Genomic DNA, 23,369 nt, shown 5'->3' on the forward strand with positions numbered 1-23,369 from the left:
CCCAGACATGTGTTGTAGGCTGCTTGGCATAGATTTTCAGTGTGTGAATGTGCCCTGCAATAGGTTGGCACCATGTCCAGGGAGTCCCCTGCCTTGTACCTTGAGTCCCCTGTGATAGGCTTCAGGTTCCGGATGACCATGTGCAGGAGAAAGACAGAAACATAAAATGAGTAGATGTTTAGAATTTTAAAATCATAGCAAGGTATATCACATTGTTTACAATCACAATTCAGAACATGATTTTAATAAATGACTAAAATATAATAAATGCTTACCTGCATTTTCCTCCTGAGCTGTAATTAATCCCATCTCTTGCACTATGACTAGCTTTTAGTTCTTACTCAGTTTTGTGGTATTACAGCCACTGTGACAGTACCGACCTACATCTCTGTTATATTAAATAACATTCATTTCAGGTTTGTCATGCACACTACCTGAAACCTCATCAACAACATAAACAAGTGCATGGATGTGACCTTCTCACCACTAAGCACTAATTCTATTTCTATTTATTCAGTGAACCTTGGGTGAGTCAGGTTATTATTTGGGAGGAAGCTCAGCGGTCCTCTGAGATCAAAGTGCAGAATGGTATGAGGTTAACATGAAGTAATTTATAGGTTTGGTCCGTGACACCCTTTCTCTGTGCTAAACATGCACTTCCACTTGTACTAGTAGAGGGCAACGATGTCATCACCTCTTCATAACTCCAGATTTATATCTAAAGCCAATCCCTAGCCCACCCTCTAGCCTTTTCTCTCTTTGTATTTTTGCTTCCTCTCTAAATTGACCTCAAGTTACATGATACCTCAATGACATTATCAGTCGTCATTGTAACATGGGAAATATAAAGCCTTGTGTACATTTGTGGTAACAAAAACATTTGCTTAAAAACATTAGATTAGTGTATATGACAAATTGAAGAGAAAGCCCTGAGATCACAGAACGGGACAGTTTAGTGTGCAGCCATCCAGCATACTCAGACAGCTGAAGTCATCTTTCATCTCTGCACCTGCTCTGGTCCCTTGTTCCCACTCAGCATTAGAGACAGAGGAACTCAGCAAGAGGCACACAGATTCGCAGTGAGAATAGCACTGAAATGACTGCCACCTGCTGTATGACAGAGAGAAATGAAGCTGTATGTGTATACATAAGATTAAAACGTTTGATACATATCACTTCTCGCAACTTTGCATGTACCTGCTGGAAGGAGGATCCCAGTAGAAAAGAATTCCTTATATTTAAGTGAGAGCTGGTCATTATATTTGAGCTGATGCCTAACTTCTGCCATCTTGTCAATAGCTTGACATAAAAACTATTAAGGCTGAGCAATGCATTATATCACAAGGTCTTAGATAAGAGGCTGCATTAACAATTTAGATTTTTTTTAAGTGTTTCAAATCCATAATGACCACCAGGTTTCATACCTATGTTTCCTCTAAATAACAAACATAGCAAACAGAAAAGCTGTAACTTTAAAACTTTCATTAAAACTGAAACAATCATTTTTATAGTTCTGTCATCAGTGTTATTTGTGTTGTTTGCACATTGATAAGCCATTGTGTGTTTAGTCTGTCTATATGTATTTACTCTTCTAAAGGCATTTTGTGAGAAAAAGGAAAATGGAATAAATCTCCAAAAACCTTGCAGAGTAAATCTTGTAAATATTATTTACACTCGTTATTCCCATGAAAGTATTTCAACTTTACAGTCATTGCTGATGTGGTGTTACTAATACATCAGTAATGGAAGCAATATCAGCCCAAATGCAGATTATTTACCCAAGTGTACTCACCTGAGACAATTGTCACTGGTAGAATGTCTGAAAATATAGTCTGTGCTAGAAAGAAACCAGCCACAGCATCACTTCTGTATAGCATTCTTTTTTGTACTGTGAGGGCTTTAGGTTTATCTGCATACTCTGGTTTCGTCCCTCCAGTCCAAAGACATGTATGTTTGGCTTGTTGGCATCTCTAAATTGTCTGTACAATGGGTGTGTGTGGGGTTTACACCCTGTGACCTTGTGCCCCAGCGATACAGGCATAGTCCTTCTGGCACATTTATACCAGCTGTGTTTGGATATTACATATTTTAAAATGAATGCTGCAGTTGTATTAATACCAAAAATATATCAACAGTGCATTCATTGCTTACCACTTGGGTACTTATAATACTTACAAATTCCTTAACTGCTTTATTATGTTATGAGAACACTAGGATTGAACCATTCAAAGCTGAATTTTTTTTTCTCCACAGAGCTGCTGGAAACGAGGACCATCCGGCCATTCAGCTTTTCCTTCAACACCACCGACTACCGAATCCTCCACATGGACCAGGACCAGGGCCGCCTTTACTTGGGCAGCTGCGAGTATATAGTCTCTCTGGACATGCAGAACATCAACAAGGAGCCACTAATTGTAATACACTTTTGCAAGTCAACAATTTAGTCACTGAATTGAACTGAATAGAGCCGTAAGCTGTATTAGATAATACCAAATTAACATAGCAAGATAAAAAAAAATGGGACAGATGTTTCCATAACTTTAACATTTTAAAATTTGAACCAAAAAAAAAAAACATTCAGTTTGGGAGCTTTTACAAATGTTCTTTTATTAGTAGACATAATTAGAGTATTGAAATATGTGTATGTTATGATACTAATTATAGAAAATCTAATATCAATATTTTCTCACAATTTCCATGCCCAGCCTTTGTTTCCACGATGCTTCCAAAACTTGTCATGTTCTCTGATCAGCTTTTGAATCCTATCAGTTGTCCAGTTGTACACATCACTTCACTAGCTTGCCTTCTTCAAATTCTTTCTATTTTTCTGTTAATTTTGCCATACATTTGAATTGTTTTTGCAAATAATTTGATAAAACAGAATAGTTTCCTTTTTATGAATCCCTTTTTCATGCAGAAACCATGTAGAATGCAAACTTTAGCATTCTTTAGTAAAACTTTAGCATTCAAATTTAGTTATTGGAATTACATTTGATTTCATTTAAATGTAGGCCTAAGGGAACTGAATGGTGACCCTACACCTTAAACTTTGTAACTTTTCATACAAATTGAGTTGTACAAAGGATTATGATTTTGCAAGTGTGAGACCCTGTTGGGAGTTTTGTACAGTGTCCATTTATTTATTACAATTGCAGTGTATGCACACAGATTATACTATGGTGTGTGGAGAATAAATCAGTGTTTGATCCTAGATCCACTGGCCTGCTACTGGCCAAAGAAAAGCGGAGTGCAAGATGGCAGGAAAAGGAGGACAAGTAAGTCTACAGTCATCCTGACTCTTTCTGAATGAATGCTTAGCTGTAGGCATAAGTGAATGACTAATTATAGCTGACTGTCTGGTTTTGGGGTTTTGATGACCTTTCCATGTGTGGGTGAAAGATGAAATGAGTTCTCCTGAGGCATACTCAGCTTTTCTTCCTTTCGTTACAGGGAGAGTGTGCAAACTTTGTGCGCCTGATCGAGCCATGGAACAGGACCCATCTGTACACATGTGGTACTGGAGCTTACAAGCCCATCTGCACCTTCGTAAACAGAGGCTGGAGGGCTGAGGTGTGCACTCAAATGTACACATACCCACACATGAGGTCTATATACAACACCTCTGTCACAGTAAAAGCTTGATGTTGATCCTGTCTATGTGTGTCAATGTGTTCAGGAATACCTCTTCCGACTGGTGCCTGGCTATGTGGACTCTGGAAAGGGAAAATGCCCCTATGATCCACGCCAAGAAAATGCTGCCGCTTTAATTAGTGAGTCTTCACTCACTCCCTCTCTCTCCCCTCTTCCTCTGTAATTCATAAGAAATGAGCTGCTATGGCAGAGTCATGCTTCATTAACATTTAATTTTTTTCTGTCTCCACACAATTCTCTATCTTTGCCAGATGGGAACCTGTATGCTGGAGTGCATGTAGACTTCATGGGCACAGACCCAGCCATATTCCGGACCCTAGGAGACAGACCTGCTGTCAGGACAGAGCAGTACGACTCACGGTGGCTCAATGGTAGGATGTGAACAGAAAGATGTATGCCAAGAGCAAAACAAACATGGGTATTAAGTAGAAATGTATAGGAGTGATTCTGATCTTTTTTTTCAGGTTTTAACACTAACCTTTATTATACTCTTTTTCTCATAGAGCCTGTGTTTGTAAAAATTCAGAAAATTCCAGATAGCACAGAGAAGAATGATGACAAGCTGTACTTTTTCTTTCGGGAAAAGAGTTTGGATGCAGCAGGAGGCAGCACCCCCAGTGTGCTGGCCAGAGTGGGCAGAGTTTGTCTGGTGAGAACTTGTACAAAAAGACATGTCATTTTGATTAGGACATAATCTTCATTTCCCTTAAAAAAACATTTTAAAGAAAGTTCTTTTATTTTATGGTTCTTACCTAAAACACTCAAAACATACTAAGATTTAAGAACTGTAGCACTCATAACATTCACCAGACATAAAGTCTCAACATATACTGAACATGACCTAAGGACAGTAAACATCACTTAAGCACATGGGACTCAAAAACTAATAATTATATATGTATGACCTAAGGATTACAACTTTCAGAACATACACCTGACTTAAGGACTGAGGATTAAAACACATGACTACATGCATTACATGAGCACAAGGACTAAAATTGATCATTACAGCTTTGATACTAAATTGATAAAAGATCATTTTGGACACACATTTTCAGAAAAAAAGCAAAGAGTTCACTTTTGGTTTATATGAACAGCAAGTAGAGCTCTGGTGCTGTAAAACACATGGAAGTGTATTATCACAGTATATTATAATGTTTAGAATTATAATGCACATGCAGTTTGTTTTATAGAAAAGAGCTTCAATGTAGGTCTTTGCTCTATGATTCATTAACTGCTGAGAAAATAACAACAAGCTTTTATGCATTATATTACAGAGTGCATGTTCTGTGTCTTTTTATTCCCTTAGAATGACGATGGAGGTCAAAGGTCATTGGTAAATAAGTGGACAACTTTCCTGAAGGCACGCCTGGTCTGTTCTGTAATTGGGACGGATGGAGTCGAGACATATTTTGATGAACTAAGTAAGTAAGAGTGTGTATTTAGATATTTTTTCCTTTTGCTACAATGAGATGTGTTGCTTTTCTGAATCCACTGGTGTGAGAGATTAATATTTTGTGTTCAGGGGACGTCTTCATTCAGCGGACTAATGATGAACGCAATCCCATGGTGTATGCTCTCTTCTCCACTGCTGGGTAAGGACTGTGCAGGAATGTATTAACTGCACCTTTTCGAATCTTCAGGTCAGTGTGGCTTGTGAAACCCTTTAGACGTCCATAACGTTAAATGCTTCATCCAAATATGAAGTGATTATTTAAAATATAAAGGATTTGTATATAAAAATTCACATTCATATATATGCATCATGTCATGCAAGATGAAGAGAGAAGCAGTGTGTGCTCTTTGACACGTGTGCTCTACTGATTTCACTCCAGTTCCTAGTTGTTGTACCAAGTCGCTCCCAGGTTTAGATAAAGTTAAAGGGTTGCTGCTGTAGCTCATGTTGGCACCTCATTCATAATGAATGATCTCTGGTCACTTTTTCACTGCGAGTCACTGTATGTATAAGCTTCCAATAAAAAGGTGACAAGTGTCTCTCTGCTTTCTCTCAATCTCACTTTTTAGGTCTGTGTTTAAAGGTTCAGCAGTGTGTGTGTACTCCATGTCTGACATCAGAAATGTCTTTAATGGACCCTTTTCTCATAAACATGGGCACAACTACCAGTGGACACCTTACACTGGAAAAATTCCTTATCCTCGCCCAGGGACAGTGAGTACAAACCTGATGGAAAATTATTAACCCTCAAAAATCAAGCACTGTAGTAGTTCTTTAGTGCATTATATTTTATTCTCTTTTAAACCTTTTTTCTACTGTGAACGGCTATTGCTGTGCTTTTACGGTTTTATAAATGATTCAAATCTTCTCTTTGTTTCTCTGACTAAACCCAGTGCCCTGGAGGAACATTCACTCCTGGAGTCCACAGCACCAAAGCCTTCTCTGACGAAGCTGTCAACTTTGTTCGCGCTCACCCTCTAATGTACCATCCCATATACCCTACACACAAGCGCCCCCTTGTGGTGCGGACAGGAGTGGACTACCGTTTCACCACTATCGCTGTGGACATGGTGGATGCTGTGGATGGGAGATATGAGGTGCTCTTTTTGGGAACAGGTACATTTCATGTGATTAGTTGCATAAGTATAAAAGAGTTTCCTTTTTTAAAAAGAAACAAAGAAATGTTGAAAATCATTTTTTTAAATAATTTAAGTATAAAAAAAAATTCTGGCACAGTTTTGCTTGCTTTTCAAATCTCTTCAAGTTCCCTGAAGTGATGCTTCTGACTTGTTGCTTGGCAGACAGGGGAACAGTCCAGAAGGTGATTGTACTGCCGAAAGATACGAGCACGACAGAAGAGCTCATTCTTGAAGAGGTGGAAGTTTTTAGGGTAAAGATAATATTAAATGTATTCTACTTTTTTTATGAATAAAAGCGCTTTTGACTAAAAAAGGTTCTTTACAAATCAAATGATAACTGAAACACTACACAAGGCAGCTGAATATCCATCACTGATTTTTTTTTTTTTCAGTCACCAGCCCCAGTGAAAACGCTGAAAATTTCCTCTAAAAGGGTAAGGAATTATAATTAATTTCCTATATTATAATTATAATTTCCTGTATTTTATTTATTTATTTTTTTTGCAAACATCATTTATAGTATATAAAATATATTATTACAGATTATGGTTTACTAGTCTACATTTTTTATAATTACTATTTAAATGATCTATCTAAAACTATTTAGACATTCTACTCATTCACCATTTATTATTCAAGAAAGAATATTTAAACTGGTTTTTGCTATTTTTTGAAATCCTTATTTGAAACTGAACTAGTTTACAGTATCCAGCTTTTTGCTTGCACTTAAACTGTTATGTTGCATATTTACATTTAGCAACATATGTCGTGCTATTATGTGTTATTAATTATCAGTTGTTAATGACCACATTACTGCAGCACACATCATTAACTCACTCATACAGTGATCTATTCTCTATGCCTTGTTTAATAGTTTTTAGAAAATGATGGAATCTTAATTGAGAAATATTGTTCAAAGCACTAGGGTGAAAAACGTACATATAATTCAGTACCATGAAGGGAAAAAGGTCAAAACACAGAGTCAAAGGCAGAACAGGGGGAAAATGGAAATCAGTGGTCATAAAAGGTTAGAACAATAAGCTAGAGTGAGCAAAACTGGCTAAAGAAGAACTGGCGCTATAAATCCCTCATGAAATTTCATGTCTTCAAGTTGACCTGTCTGTGTGTTATGACTATTGTTTTTCTCTATTATGACTAACAGCAACAGCTGTATGTGTCATCGGCACGAGGACTTACCCAGGTGTCTTTGCATCGGTGTCCTGCTTATGGTAAAGCCTGCTCTGACTGCTGCCTGGCCAGAGACCCTTACTGTGCCTGGGATGGAGAGAGTTGCTCTGCTTTCACCCCCGCCACCAAGAGGTGTCGTTTTCTCTGCCTGCCTGTGTGTGTGTGTGTGTGTGTAAGATCTGAATCATTGTTCATGCTTTTGTTCATGGAAAAAATCTGTTGATAATTCTTTAGGAGAAGCAGGAGACAGGATATCAAACATGGCGATCCGTTACGTCAATGCAGAGGCTTCAACTCTAAAGGTTTGTGCATGTGATTATGAATGCATAAGGATAAGAGAAAGATCCTAGAAAGAAAAGAAATCTCTCTGTATATTTTTTTTTTGCTTCATGGCTTTTACACATTTTGTAAAACAGGGAAATATTAAACTAAAGTGCATATATACATTGCAGTTTTGATTATTAGGCCACAGCATGTGAAAGCTACAGTGAAATGATTTGAAAATCCGCAGAAAAATAACGTCCGCTGCTTAAACATTTCTTCCTGTCTCTCAGTAGAGAAGCGTCTGAGGGAGACAGTGCAGTTCGGGGTGGAGGGCAGCAGTGCGTTTCTGGAGTGCCAGCCCAGGTCTCCTCAGGCTACTGTGAAGTGGTTCTGTCAGAAAGATGGAAAACGTAAAGCGGTAAGATTACAAATCAAAACTTACAAGTACATTCTGGGAAGGTTTTCACACTGCACAAGTACAGACACTGCATAAGATTAAAGCTAACATTTTGTTGCACTGTTGACCTTAAACTTTTGCACCCTCATGGTTTTGAATTTAAAAAAAATTTTAAATGTTCATACACTATATTGCCAAAAGTATTCGCTCACCCATCCAAATAATCAGAATCAGGTGTTCCAATCACTTCCATGGCCACAGGTGTATAAAATCAAGCACCTAGGCATGCAGACTGTTTTTACAAACATTTGTGAAAGAATGGGTCGCTCTCAGGAGCTCAGTGAATTCCAGCGTGGAACTGTGATAGGATGCCACCTGTGCAACAAATCCAGTCATGAAATTTCCTCGCTCCTAAATATTCCACAGTCAACTGTCAGCTGTATTATAAGAACGTGGAAGTGTTTGGGAACGACAGCAACTCAGCCACGAAGTGGTAGGCCACGTAAACTGACGGAGCGGGGTCAGCAGATGCTGAGGCGCATAGTGCGAAGAGGTCAATCGCTACAGACCTCCAAACTTCATGTGGCCTTCAGATTAGCTCAAGAACAGTGCGCAGAGAGCTTCATGGAATGGGTTTCCATGGCCGAGCAGCTGCATCCAAGCCATACATCACCAAGTGCAATGCAAAGCGTCGGATGCAGTGGTGTAAAGCACGCCGCCACTGGACTCTAGAGCAGTGGAGACGCGTTCTCTGGAGTGACGAATCACGCTTCTCCATCTGGCAGTCTGATGGACGAGTCTGGGTTTGGCGGTTGCCAGGAGAACGGTACTTGTCTGACTGCATTGTGCCAAGTGTAAAGTTTGGTGGAGGGGGGATTATGGTGTGGGGTTGTTTTTCAGGAGCTGGGCTTGGCCCCTTAGTTCCAGTGAAAGGAACTCTGAATGCTTCAGCATACCAAGACATTTTGGACAATTCCATGCTCCCAACTTTGTGGGAACAGTTTGGAGCTGGCCCCTTCCTCTTCCAACATGACTGTGCACCAGTGCACAAAGCAAGGTCCATAAAGACATGGATGACAGAGTCTGGTGTGGATGAACTTGACTGGCCTGCACAGAGTCCTGACCTCAACCCGATAGAACACCATTGGGATGAATTAGAGCAGAGACTGAGAGCCAGGCCTTCTCGTCCAACATCAGTGTGTGACCTCACAAATGCGCTTCTGGAAGAATGGTCAAAAATTCCCATAAACACACTCCTAAACCTTGTGGACAGCCTTCCCAGAAGAGTTGAAGCTGTTATAGCTGCAAAGGGTGGACCGACGTCATATTGAACCCTATGGATTAGGAATGGGATGTCACTTAAGTTCATATGCGAGTCAAGGCAGGTGAGCGAATACTTTTGGCAATATAGTGTATATGTCATGATTAAAAATGTACGTTCATAAAATGTCTGATTCTTGAAACTAAAGATGATATTTGTTACCCTTAAAACATTTTATAATATTGTGTTTTAATCCGTTAATGTGTATACAGTTATAGCTATTTCACATGGATGTATGTGACTGATGCTTCATGTAATCTAAGGATGATAATAAACCCATGCTAGTTCTGCTCCTGTTGTGACAGAAAAGTGTTATGCCATCATCAGGAGATTGCAAGCTTGAAACCTGATGATACCTAAGAGCAGAGCCAAGAGAGCAAACCTGTTTGTGTTGTTAGTTGGGAGGGATGGGATACTCTCTCTGTCCTGTCAATCACAAAAACACTAACCAATCATAGACTCGGAAGAATATTCTTCTTTGTGTCTTACACTGCCCTGTTATGATTGGAGTTGTGGTGAAATCTTGTATATAATGGACATTCTTCTACTAGACACTGATGATCACTATTTTTTAACACTTTCCACAATAACAGAAATAATGTCCATTTCACAGCTCACTCGTGATAAAGATGTTCTAAAGACAGCTCATGGCATTCTGCTGAAATCTCTGAGCCAATCAGACGCCGGCCTCTACCACTGCCTGGCCACGGAGAACAACTTTAAGCACACGGTGGCTCGCGTGGCCCTGCGCATCCTCGACCGTGAGATCGTGGAGGCCCTGACGGCTCCAGACGGCCCCTCAGATCCCGAGCGCCATCACCAAAACGACAAGCAGCACCGCCCACCTCCTCCTCCTCCCCCACCTCAAACCCTGCCCCCACCTCTCCAGATGCACCCACAGCCCGAGGTGACGCTCATCAACCAGTACTGCCAGACCTACTGGAAACAGCCTCCCAAGCCCAAGCGCACTAACCGCAGGCATACAGAGAAATCAGAGCCTGAGGAGCTGCAGGTGCAGTGATCATGTTGAGTGAAAAGCCACTTTTTGGTTGCATTCTGTGCATTGTGTGAGCAGGCAGATTCACTATAAACTGTTTCTAAGCTTAATGTCATGTTCATCCCCTGGGGCCACGCACAAGGTCAAAGCTAATAGACTTATTTTATACATTTGGAATTTTACACTGCATGTTGGACATTGGGTAAGACGCATGGTGCTGTTCCTTCAGCTCGGTTTTTACTTTGGCTTTGACACAAATTACAATTCATGTCTACATGTTTGCTGTGCAGTGCATTTTGGAATCATTTACATTCACTGAGCTAGCAGTTTAGCAGGTATGCTACACCTACATTGTATCTACGCACTTTTCTCACTGATTATCAGTCACATCTGCCTATAGTAAGTGTTTATGTTTCCAAAAAAACACAGAAAACTGATTCACACCAGCATTACGTATATAAGGATTAATCTGTTTTGTTTACCATTGATAATTTAAAGAGCGAAAAAAAAAAAAAAAACAGTGTTCCATAAACTTTGTAGTTGTGTAACTCTGCTCCTTTGCAGTGCTTGTATTTAAAGCTTGTTGTGTTGAGTCAGATGATTGTTAGTCCTCAGTGTGTGGAAAACAGCAGTGGAAGAAAAATGCTGTGCAGGACTTCTATATGATTCCACCATCTTTCATGGCACAGCTGTCTGCTGATTCATCAAAAAAGAAGCCTTTCGGTCCAGTATTTGGAAGTAATCATGACATGCATTATGCTGACCAATATTAATGTAATCAAGACCAAGGGTGAATTATAATCAGGATTTGTAAAGGTAGATGTGGTAGCGTTCCTTTTCGGTTTTTGATAGTACGTACTCTTGAGCTAGTCTGCATCAGACAAATCACAGCTGCAAATTATGAACTCGAGTGTCCTAATGTGTTTATTTATAACGATTAATAGCAAACAGTGTTTATAACAATTTTTGCAATAGTCCTATGAAAGTCCCAAGTGGCATTATTACCAGGTAATTATAAGTAATTATTACTCTAAAAGCTAAACTCTACTCTGTTCTATTAATATTGAGGAGATATTAAAGAAATCTACTAGGATTTGGAGGTGGTTGCAGGTTCACTGGAAGGATAAGATACTTTTCAGCAAGATAGATGTATGGACCAAAATCTGCTCCAGCCTCCTGTCATAGTAAGAGGGATCTGCAAGAAAATACGTAAATACTGTAGAGGAAGGTGGGAAGCTTTGAAAATGGAAGCACTAGCTCACACACACACACACACACACACAAAAATGAGAATATTGAGGTAGAGTCAAACACATTTTTATGGCTCTGGTACATTTTTGCATATGAATAGAAGCACATACTCCTAGGGGAAAATAACAGTCTACTTGTTTCTGTCCTGTGAAACAAAGTCATGTGCTGGGAAAGTGATGTGGGACAACCATCTACGGTATTTTTCTTGCATAATCAGAATCACGGTCATATTTTGCTGGGAATTTTTGTAACTTGTTATGGTTGCATCCTCCAGATAAAACACACACAAAAATAGTCGTTCTGTAACTCCTGCAGCGTTTGCATATCAGTGGTAGATGTTTCCTGTGGTCAGCTGTGGTCTTGTGCTTGTGTAAAGGCAGTCCTTGTGTTTGGTTTTGTGTATGATTATTACACATGTACATAAAAGTGGTAGGTATTTGATTGTTGGTCAAATTTGAACTCTAACCTATTTCTCTCTCTCTCTCTCTCTCTGTCTGTCTCTCTCTCTCTCTCTCTCTCTCTCTCCACACAACATATTTATTTTGAGAATGTACATATTCATGGCCATTGTACTGTTTGGTGGTGGAATACGAGTGGGAATAGCAGATTTTATTGTTTGTACTCACTAACAGGACCAGTACAGAATATACAGACTCACAGAGATGCTTGTAGCAAAATGGTGCAAGTTGGGGTTTTTTCTGCAGTTGTGATGATATTCAACAGTCTAGTTTGTTTCATGGACATGGGTGGGTTTTTTTGTTTGTTTGTTTGTTTGTATTAGTTTTGTTTTGTTTTTTTGGGAGGGTTTGGTAGTATGTTGAATACAGTGTGAGAAAGAATGAAATAATGTTTCAGTGCAGTTCAACTGACAGGTAAGAAAAAAATATAAAATGTAAACTTGTCATTTGACTAGAAAAAAGTCAAATAATTTTGTATGAAAAGTTTATGGACAATACAGAAAAATCCTCGTCAGTGATATGTATGTATGTATATTTAGGCCAGAAAGCACAGCGATGCTGTCTGGGGACTTGCACAAAAGTCTGAACCGTAATCGTTTTTAGTCTTTTAAATGTTATTGTGGTGAAAGATATGGGCTTTTAGAGGAAATGTCGTATGCAACCCAGATGATGTTCGTTCTTCTGTATCTTTGCTCAAGTGGCTGCATATTACAACAATTCTCTTATGTATTCACCGTGTTTTTGTTAGCTTAAGTTAACGTGGTCATTTGTAATAAATAATATTTTATTATGATTATATTGTGAGGTTGGAAATACTCATAGATGTTTTATAATCATAACAATAAACTGCTGTATTTGTTCTTATGTAACCTCTGCTTTTTTAGTCTTTTTTAATGAAGCTGTTATCAAAATATCTAGAAACTAGGAAGACTTCATCATATTTAAAGATTTCCAGTTTATAAAATGATGCCATGAGTTTAATCCATCAGAGCAAGTTCAGGCTTTTTTTCCAGTTCAGTTCCAGTTCTTTGTATGGACAATACCGTATTGATCTGTAAAAATGTTTTGAATAAATATTTAAGCAGACACTTGTGACTAATTAAAGGAAAACACAACATGATGCAAGTTAGTAAGGATTTGGGACTCCCTGAAACGCCAGAGCAGCTTCAGAGTGCCTTGGGATCGGAATTTGTAGAATCCCTGTAGCAGTACTGAACGGAGAAACATCAAAGATATTGCTTCAGGTGGTGTTTTGATGATGATGACGATGATGATGATGATAATGATGCAGAGCACTGTCTAACCTGTCTTTCCAAAATCTCCTATAGGTTTTCATACTTAGCAAAGCATTCTGTGGGCTTTCATGCCCTGTGGATGTGGATACTGTCATCTTAGAAGAGACCAATTCCATTACGATGGGATTCTTTCATCATAGAATTAAATTGATAAACCAGAGTATTGAATTGCAGTGACCAGGGAATGAGTGGACAAACCATGGCAGCAAAATTCCTCATACAGGACAGCAGAGTTCAGTTTTTCCTTTAATTTGTCGCACATCTCAAAGTATTTCTGAGTATGATTGAAGTGCATTTGGGCTTATTTGGGTGTTACGTTGGGGATAAGATTAAATGTAAAATTCTCACAGCTTTAACAGCTTTTATTTTGCACATGCTGAGCTAAACTACGTTCTGTTATAGTTATATGTTATATTCACTTAAAGTTATCTTTGCATCAATTAAGCAACAATAGATGTATCCAGACAGAAGGGAAAAAATAGTCAGACACAATGCTATTCTCAAAGATTGCACAGTGAATTTGCTTTATTCAGTTTTAATAATACTTAGATTTGTTACTACCTCAATCCTTAAATGCATGGTTTTTAGTGGCCTGTGACATTTTCTACCCCTACAATCAGTACCAGTAACAAAATGGCAAACAAAAGCAAAAAGAGCAAAAAAAAAAAAAAATCTAAATGATTGACAAAATAACAATTTACATGTAAACCACGTTCTGTAATGTCTAAATTCTGTGGAAAAAATGTATTTTACTATTACTGAGAGAATTACATGATCACAACAATTTGGATGAAATCATCTTAGATATCATTTTTCATGTTAGATATCATATCAAGATGAACTGAGGTACCTACAAATACCTACTAAGACACCTAGGTATATAATAAAGGATTAAGATTATTCACATTTAATAGCTTGTTATCTACTTTAACCACCAAATGCAATACTTATACATGAATGTATCCCTTTGTGTGTGTGTGTGTCTGTGTGTGTGTGTGTGTGTGTGTGTGTGTGTGCGTGTGTGTGTTTGTGTATGTGTGTGTGTACACAAGGGTGTTTATACCAGAGATGGATAATGATATTAGTCATCCCATTCATCATCATCTTCATCCTCAATTCCATCATCTTCTTCATCATCTAAGGAAAGTTCAATTGAAATTAGACATCCCTATGAGGCAGTTCATACAGTCATACATCATTTATCCAACATATTTAATACTTGGATTTTTACCTGAGGAATGAATGACTTTGCTTCTTTTCTGCATCACCATCATCAGCGCACCAACAATGCCTTCCCCACCTTGATCTTGTGAAGTAGGATGAGGATCAGGACTGTCTGTAACCTGAAACAAGCAGCAAGACAGAGATGCATTAATTCAGCAAAATGAATGAGTCATCACTGAATATGAGAGAGTCAAAAAATCAGAAAATAAATTAACATGCATATATCTATCATTAACAACATGAGTAATTGGTGAATTAGTTGTTTAAACATATTATTAATGCATTAAACATAACCATTTACATGTGCCTGATGAAATTCAAAGTTGAGTTATGCAAAATATTAAAACTTTGCAACCAGCACACTGGCATTGCATTCCACCAGCAGAACGGAAATCAACATACCAGACATCTTCAATTAACAAATTAATTATTTTATCGCTGCAAGTTTGGTATAAAATTTGTCAGGACACTGTTGTGTTTCAGTATGAGATTTTAGTGGTTGAAGATAACGCTTTTTGGTTTTAGTTGCCTATGAACAAGCATCTCAGAGAGCAGAAATGGGTTTGATATCACCATTTACTTCGAAGATTTAAGAAAAAATGAACAGTTTTGTTTTTTATTTTATTTTATTGTTATAACTATTGCCCCTTGTAGCTTAAGTTAAAAACAGAAATATTTATGAAAAGCTACAAATTATTAAATCCCTGAGTGTCTACATACATATGAGCCATTAACCACCACTGTGGAGAGTGATATGACAAAGAAATTCAACGCTGAACACCACATTCCACATTCACAGACAGCATCATAATCAGAGAGATTAATACATTTCTGAATTAGTAGATTATCACTTGGTCAGGTTATTCTTCCATGTGTTGACACCTTTTCTTGGCAATATTTTTATTTTATTTAATTAAAAGCATGATGAAATAACCACTCCGCATGTACACTTTAGGACTGTTGTCATAATTATTATTTTTTTCTGTGTGTACAATTACCTAAGAGAGCAATATTTAAGAAGTGCTGGATCAAGTGCTATTTTATAAGCTGTAAAATAATACCCGTGGAAGCCCTATAGGTCAAACTAAAACAAATTTTGTTAGTGGCTAATATGATAATCATTCAGCAATATGTTTATGCAGTGATACATTGGCAAAATGCTACGCTGCAATTAGATTGTTTATTTGAATGCTTGCTAGGGTCTTGGTTATATATTATCATATTAATTTTTTGTTGATAGCTAGGCTTAAAGATGAAGAAATGCTTGTGGTTCAAGGTGGTAGACAAAAAGTTACTAAAAAAAAACCCACCTCAGACGTTTCTACTCAAGAAAAACATCAGAGGCATAAACACACTACCTGCCTCAAGATAATGTGTAACATTCTCCATTTAAATATTGACCATATATTGCCAACTCTGAACATTCCCCTTTGTTTGCACATAGTACACTTTCTTACATTCTTAAGCTTGGTGCCATGTCGTATCTGGTCCAATAAAGCTCCTCTGCCTCCTGCTGGACTTGGAGAAGGAGTAACCGGGCTGCTACTGTTGGAGCTACTGACAGGAGCAGGAGGTGGAGGAGGTGGAGGGGGAGGGGGAGGGGGAGGTGCTCCTCCTCCACCCATAGGAGCACCGGGAGGAGGAGGTGGGTGAGCTGAGTAACCACCAGAGGGAGGTGGAGGACGTGGGGGTCCAGCTCTTCCAGTGGGAGGAGGTGGTGGAAGCGGTCCACGTTGGGGAGGTCTCTGATTGCGGTTTGGAGGAGCTGGTGGAGGTTGGCCAGGGATGGGAGGAAGACCCCGGTCTCCACGAGGTGGAGGGGCTGCAGGTGCACCACCAGGGACTGGGGGAATACTCCGAGATGGAGGACCTATTCCATCTGTGACGAAAGTAGAACTTGTGACATCTTAACTAATGTAAATTATGTTATTTGCATAAACAGAATTAGCTGTATTCAACAATAAGTCTGTGTAATTTCAAAACCTGTTAGTTCTACAAGAATCCATGAAGTCAGCACTCACCCTGCTTATTCATCTCCTCTCTGACAGCATCCAGGCCACCAGACCGCTCAATAACATCGAAGATAAGTTTGGATGTCTCTTTATCTGTTAGTTGGTCTTCACTGATTCCAGCAAAGGAAAACAGTTTTTTCAGGGCTGGGTCCAGATTATTGGTCTAGAATAAAAGAAAAAATAACAGGAATGTTACACATAAATCATGGTAAGGTCAATCCTATTTGCACTTTATTTTACATAGCATTGAAAAGCAGACTTTCTTACATCAAAACCAGTGTTTGGATCCCATCCTACATGTGTGACATGCCTGAAAAGAGGCAAATGCAAGATAAAAATAAAAGAAAAAGAAAGAATTAGAATTTAAACTGATGCTTACTATAAAAGACACTTATTAAGCAAACTTACTTAAAACCACTGGGTGCTCCAATATCTGCCTTGGTAAGTCGAGGTCCCTTCTTCTTGCCCTTCTTTTTTAATAAGCTGAAGCTGGCAGGTGCAGGCACAGGGACACTAGGAGATCGATTCTGGGAGGCCAAAATGTCTGGGTTTGGGCCATCTGTTGTGGCCATGCCACCTGACATCACTGGACCTGAAAATAAGCACAGCATTCAATATGTGAAACCAGAAGGTAGGTATACACACCAGCGGCACCGTTAGCAAGCATCGTTAGCATCATTCAACAGGAAAATGTTTATACTCAGCAAATAGCTTTAAGACATAAGCCTATGGGACTTATATATCCAGGCTCACAACAGCATAGTACTGACCATTCGATGGTGGCATGGGTGGTAGCGCTCGTTTTCCTGACAGCAAAAAAGAAGGTCAACTTATTTTCTTCGGAACATGAAATAGAACAGTGGCATTTAATTTAAGAAAAGTAAATGTCAAAGAACATTTGCAGAGACTTACCTTCATTTGGAACATTCTGTCTTCTTTCTAATAAGAAACAAATATAGATGAAGGCTGATGAGGTGCAGGTATGATAAAAGCTCAGGCAACATGGTTACGAATAGTAACATTTTTGAAAAGGCAGTGTAGAAAGGATGTCGACATTGGGCCTTCAGAACACATACGCATTTCATAAATATTCACTAAAGCGATACTGGAGAGTTTCCGTAAGGCTAATGTCAAAACGTGAAATTACATAATAGTTGTTCCTTGGCTTTACATAAAAGAGAGTATTAAGAGTGTGGCTATATTTAATGTTACTGTAACCTTTCAACTTCAATTTATTTAACTTGATTATTACTCACTCAGGTTGTGTAATCTCATTGTCCTGATAGATATGGAGTCACTGATTGTGACACAGGAATGAATGGAACATAAGTCCATCACACACTGCACACACGCATTCATAATGATTCTGGGGCAATTTATGAAACTAATTCATCTACAATCATGCTTTTCAGAGGTGGTAGGAAACCAGAGAACCTGGACACATAATATCCTAAGTTCATGGACAATGGAGCTTTAAGGAAGCATGCCTGCACCCCTGTGTTAACCTGTAATTATAACTTATTGTCTTTATTAAAATCACATTGATGTAGTATTGAGAAATTGTTAATGAAGAGCCCACCTCTTTTCTATCTTTCTGGGAGGTGTGCTTACTGTATTCACTTTCGGAAGAAAGCACAGAACTGAATAAATTGAATTAACTGGAGTGCTGGTGGTTCATTTTCCTCTGAACCCAAAAGTGATAACCAAATTAGAGTTAATAGCACTATGTACAATATCTGAGGCACCATTTACATATTTGGATATTCGGCTTTCGGGTGAAATTTCAGGATGCACCTAAAATGCACTATAACCTTTACAGGTGAACTTAATTTGACCTTCTCTACACTTTTGAATGCACATGTCCAACTGTTCAGTGTTTCAGTACTTTTTTGCATAACTTGCTGTTCACAAGGTGCTTAACGGCAAAATTCACAACTGGTGTTTGATCCATGAATCGACCAATAAATTTTCTGGTTCAATTAGAACTGGAATTTAAACAGTCCTCTTCATCATGCTGTTCACATTTTGACATCATGAGATCAAGACCACACCTAACAATTGATCAACAGTACAAACAGGATGTTCTCAGAGGGAAGTGGCCACTGAGCTTAGTGTCACAGAGTGTCATCAGCAGGTTGCGACAGAGATACTGGAAGAGTCACAGAAAGGCATAGAAGTGGACGTCCTTTGGCCACATCCCACGTTGATGACCGCTTCATTGTGAACAGTGCCCTGTGGAACCGGATGATGAATGCCACTCAACTCCAGGCACATTTAAGGGAGGTGAGAGGCACCCAAGTGTCAGGTCAGACCATTCAAAACCGTTTACATCAGCGTGGTCTGCGTGCTAGACGACCTGCATGGGCCAGGGAGTATTTACGCTGGACGAGGACCGGTGGGCCTCAGTGCTGTTCTCTGATGAAAGTCGATTCACGTTGAGCAGAAATGATGGCTGCCAATGATGTTGGAGACGTCAAGGAGAGCGCTATGCATCAGCCACTGTTGTCACCAGATGAGCCTTTGGTGGTGGTGGTGTTACAGTCTGGGTAGGTGTGTCTACTCAATACAGAACTGCCCTACATCGTGTGAATGGTACAGTGACAAGCCAATACTACCTGAATAACATCATTTATCCAGTCATTGTGCCCCTGCATGAACAACACAGGCCTAATTTCATCATCATTAGGGAACAGCGGCTGGAGGCTGGGGTACCTCAAATGGAGTGGCCTGCACTTTCTCCAGACCTGAATCCCATAGAAAACCTATGGGATCAGCTGAGTTGCCATGTAGAGGCTCGTAACCCTGCACCCCAGAACCTCAATGACCTGAGGGACGCCCTTCAAGAAGAGTGGAATGCCATGCCTAAGCAGACAATAAGTCTACTCGTGAACAGCATGAGACGTCGTTGTCAAGCTGTAATCGATGGTCAAGGGCACATGACAAATTATTGAGACACTGACATTTTTTGTTGTGGTATACCCACCACTGTTGTTGGCTTTTACTTTTGTAAACCAAACACCATTGCATGCTTCAACTTAAATGCCCTACTTTCATGATATAATATCACTGTAGTGTGAATGTTTTCCATTTTCCATAAATTTCACCCAAAATCCAAATATCCTTAACTTTGTATCAAGAATGTGCTCCATGCCAAAATAAATGGAATGTTTGCAATAATAATAATAATAATAATAATAATAATAATAATAATTATTATTATAATAATAATAATAATAATAATTATTATTATTATTATTATTATTATTATTATTATTATTATTATAACAGCAATAATAATAACAATAATAATAATACCATCAATAATAATAGTGAGGTAATGCATAATGATATTAAAGGTTGTTTTCTCTTTCACGGAAAGATATATTGCATATTATTATATTGAATAAAATCCCTCTTGACTTTGACATTCTCCAGTAGTGCTGGTTGGATGTGCCAGATCACTTTACAAATCACAGTAGCATCTTCCAACAAATGTAAAGAACAACACAGGCAGTGCTAGATAAAAACAGGCAGAGTGTGTTGGTGTAATGTGCACCTTTTCTTCTAAACGTATTCCATTCAGTGCTCTTTTTCACAAAACAGAACGACTTGCCACTAGTACATATAAAGTGCAGTGCTTAAATGGTGAATATAAAATTTGTAGTGCTAACTACATGCAGTTTCACTTAAGGTTGTTCAGGCACAAAGAAGCTGAGTGAGTGAGAAAGAAGATACTTCAGTTTCTGTGGTTTGGGTTATCTGGGTTTTTGATGTAGTAGATGGCTTGGATCGATTTGTACATGACGAACAAACAGACAGTTTAGAATTTTTGTTACTTGCTTACAACACACACAGCCTGTCCAGCAAGGCCAAAGCTTACAGTTATATGCTCACACTGTACAGTTAATCAAAACATAGAATACAGGATTTATGCTCATATTTAAATGCTATCGTATTGTGTAGTAAATCTGAGCTACACAATGTGGGTGCTGGAGCCATACACATGCTACAGTTTTTCAGGAACCACTGAGCCTGAAACTCTCAGAAACTCTTGATATGAGACAGGTTTAATACTACACCATCTATAGGCCTCTCCACCTTTAACCAGCCTAAATGAATAGGGTCTGTAAATCAATAGCGTATGTGAAAGTGTTGCTATGTGACCTTGGCGATTGGATCGCTGGTTGATCTTTTCCTCTACCGTGTTTCTGAACAGCTCAGATTCCTGCTCATTTGCAAAGTTTAGCCCCACTTGGCAATCCTGAAACATACAGATGAAACGAAATAAATGACTGACCTTTTTCGTAGGTTAAAAATGTGTCAAACTGCTACAATCTCTGAGAACATGGCTCTCTGAGAATGTCACATGCTTTCAGTTGGAGCAATAAGTAGGTTAACTATATGCCACACACCAACTGTAAACAATGAACCTTTTGCAAATCCCTCTTAATTTTATTAGAGTGCAGTCCATAATATTTGGCTCCCATCATACAAATAAGCATTGTTTACACTCAATAGGAGAATTGTTTGATAAATTAAAAAAAGAACATAAAGCAGCATAATTTTTTCTTTGTAAATAAAAGAAACATTTAAAAAATGCCACTGTATGTTTAAGCTCAGCATATCACTCAGGGCACAGTATGTAATGGTAATATACACAGATCATGCATAACATTATGACCACCGACAGATGCCGTGAATAACACTGATTATCTCCTCAACATGGCACCTGTTAGTGGGTGGGATATATTAGGCAGCAATTTTGTCCTCAAAGTTGATGTGTTAGAAGCAGGAAAAATGGGAAAGCAAAAGGATTTCAGTGAGTTTGAAAAGGGCCAACTTGTGATGGCTAGACGACTGGATCAGAGCATCTCCAAAACTGCAGCTCTTGTTGGGTGTTCCCTGGCCTGCAGTGGTCAGTATCTATCAAAAGTATCCTGTAAGTCCTTTAAGTCATTTAAGTCCTGTAAGTATCCTTTAAGTCCTGTAAGTTGCGAGGTGCGGTCCATGGAGGCCCTACCTCACAACTTACAGGACTTAAAGGATCTGCTGCTAACATCTTGGTGCCAGATACCACAGCACACCTTCAGGGATCTAGAGTCCATGCCTCGACAGGTCAGGTCTGTTTTATGTCTGTGTTATGCCTGATCAGTGTAAATCATCATATGTTTGCTTTTTCAGAGTTACCTCAAAAATCACAAAGTAGATTTAGTCAGTAATGGCTATATTCTTACATCTGCTGGGAAACTGTGGAAAAACTGCTTTGGAGTGGAGTATGTCATCTGATTGTATAATTCTTGCTCCCATATCATTTTCCCTTCCTGAAATACAGAAACGTACATAAACACACACTTACATTACTATGTGTACACATTTATCAAATTTATTATTATTATTATTATTATTATTATTATTATTATTATTATTATTATTATTATTATTATTATTATTATTAAAACCAGCAACAATGTTATTTTTGAACACTGTAAATATAGCATATGTACTTAAGGAGCTATTAAATAAAATAAGAGTAAATATTTGCAGAAGGAACCTTGAGATCATAAAGGCGGATGAAGTATGAGCGGCGTGGGTTGTCCTTGACAAAACAAACCACTCCGGTATGCTGTAGACTCCAGTGGGCTGGACTGTTGGGAAGGGCCATATAGAGCTGCACAACAGCAGTGGCCATAGCCTATACACACACACACACACACACACGCACACACAAACAAACACAAAAGGATGCATATATAGAAAGATACAGCTAAAACATATAAAACAGTTCACAAATATAGCAGTTCCTGCCAACAACAGGAAGTGGCTCCAAACACTGCTTCCTGTCATTTGATTCAATACCATTTCTCATATTCATGTGTGGCGTTAATTTAGCCACATATCAATTATGTATATACTTTTTTTCTATATTTTACATTGAATAATTTAGCCACATATCAGTCATATAATTTATCAATATACAGTTAATAGTCCTGTTTCTGCCATTTGATCAGTTCAGATCACATCATAAGGAAATACCCCAGTTCATTTAAATGATCAGGTTATATTCTAGGGCAATATATTGTTATGTCAGCTTAATCTGCATTGTGTTAACAGAATAACCACAAAGAACATGAACACATTTAGTTTAATACTGTAGCTACATTTGATAAAACTTAGCAGTAGCATATGCTGTCTCTCAGTCTATAACAAGAAAACTATATTTATTTTTAGTATTTTTGAAACTTTCTAGAAGCATCCAGGCATACTTTTAATCTACATATTACTTATGCTAATTTCAGATATTATCCCAGTTCACAGCTGACTTTATCCTCCTTAAGCTTGGTTCGCTTGATAGAAACCATCTTGCTCACCACACATCTCCGGCCCAGCAGGTCCACAAGACGTTCATTCTCCTGGATGCTGAGGAGGGAGCTGGGCATGTTCTCCTGCCCTTTAGACTTCCCTTTGCTCATCTCTCCTCACTGTGGAAACACAATTGGACCCAAAGTAGTGCCCTGATCTGGTCCACTTTTGCTGTACAAAAACTAAATATATTTGGGCGAGAGGTTGGGGAACTGGGACTTCCGCGTTCTGTGATATGATGTCAGTCTTTGTGAACAGGAAGAGCAACCACACTGTGTATCTGTTCCGTTAGGCCTGATTAGTCTCAAGCTACAGCTTAAACAAGAACTACACACAACCTCTAGTCATCTGCTGAC

The 23,369-nt window shown here is 38.7% G+C and overlaps 2 protein-coding genes across 3 annotated transcripts in view; one reads left to right on the top strand and one right to left on the bottom strand.

The window, feature by feature from the left end:
* sema3gb (sema domain, immunoglobulin domain (Ig), short basic domain, secreted, (semaphorin) 3Gb) overlaps positions 1–13,173 on the top strand; it is a 32,816-nt gene extending 19,643 nt beyond the window's left edge. Inside the window, exons 3-18 of one of the 2 annotated variants that reach the window (XM_058389704.1) lie at positions 2,254–2,414; positions 3,213–3,275; positions 3,451–3,570; positions 3,677–3,770; positions 3,903–4,022; positions 4,155–4,300; positions 4,961–5,075; positions 5,177–5,246; positions 5,677–5,821; positions 6,001–6,223; positions 6,409–6,497; positions 6,639–6,680; positions 7,409–7,566; positions 7,669–7,736; positions 7,989–8,116; positions 10,030–13,173. In XM_058389704.1, coding sequence (XP_058245687.1) covers positions 2,254–2,414; positions 3,213–3,275; positions 3,451–3,570; positions 3,677–3,770; positions 3,903–4,022; positions 4,155–4,300; positions 4,961–5,075; positions 5,177–5,246; positions 5,677–5,821; positions 6,001–6,223; positions 6,409–6,497; positions 6,639–6,680; positions 7,409–7,566; positions 7,669–7,736; positions 7,989–8,116; positions 10,030–10,437 — 2,150 coding nt within the window. In that variant the 3' untranslated portion in view covers positions 10,438–13,173. The remainder of the gene's footprint in view (positions 1–2,253; positions 2,415–3,212; positions 3,276–3,450; positions 3,571–3,676; positions 3,771–3,902; positions 4,023–4,154; positions 4,301–4,960; positions 5,076–5,176; positions 5,247–5,676; positions 5,822–6,000; positions 6,224–6,408; positions 6,498–6,638; positions 6,681–7,408; positions 7,567–7,668; positions 7,737–7,988; positions 8,117–10,029) is intronic. The other variant, XM_058389705.1, reaches the window with a different exon arrangement.
* Positions 13,174–13,912: 739 nt separating this feature from the next.
* Positions 13,913–23,262, bottom strand: wasb (WASP actin nucleation promoting factor b). The gene is made up of 12 exons (XM_058389706.1): positions 23,022–23,262; positions 22,205–22,345; positions 21,888–21,974; positions 20,818–20,914; positions 17,566–17,592; positions 17,424–17,459; positions 17,062–17,245; positions 16,921–16,963; positions 16,663–16,816; positions 16,099–16,520; positions 14,649–14,760; positions 13,913–14,554 (listed from the first exon to the last, which is right to left on the bottom strand). Exons 1-12 carry the CDS (start codon positions 23,121–23,123, stop codon positions 14,499–14,501), a joined length of 1,461 nt encoding a protein of 486 aa, XP_058245689.1. The 5' UTR covers positions 23,124–23,262; the 3' UTR covers positions 13,913–14,498.
* Positions 23,263–23,369: the final 107 nt, after the last annotated feature.

This window comes from Hemibagrus wyckioides, linkage group LG05 (assembly GCF_019097595.1).
Source record: "Hemibagrus wyckioides isolate EC202008001 linkage group LG05, SWU_Hwy_1.0, whole genome shotgun sequence".
Lineage (NCBI taxonomy): Eukaryota > Metazoa > Chordata > Actinopteri > Siluriformes > Bagridae > Hemibagrus > Hemibagrus wyckioides.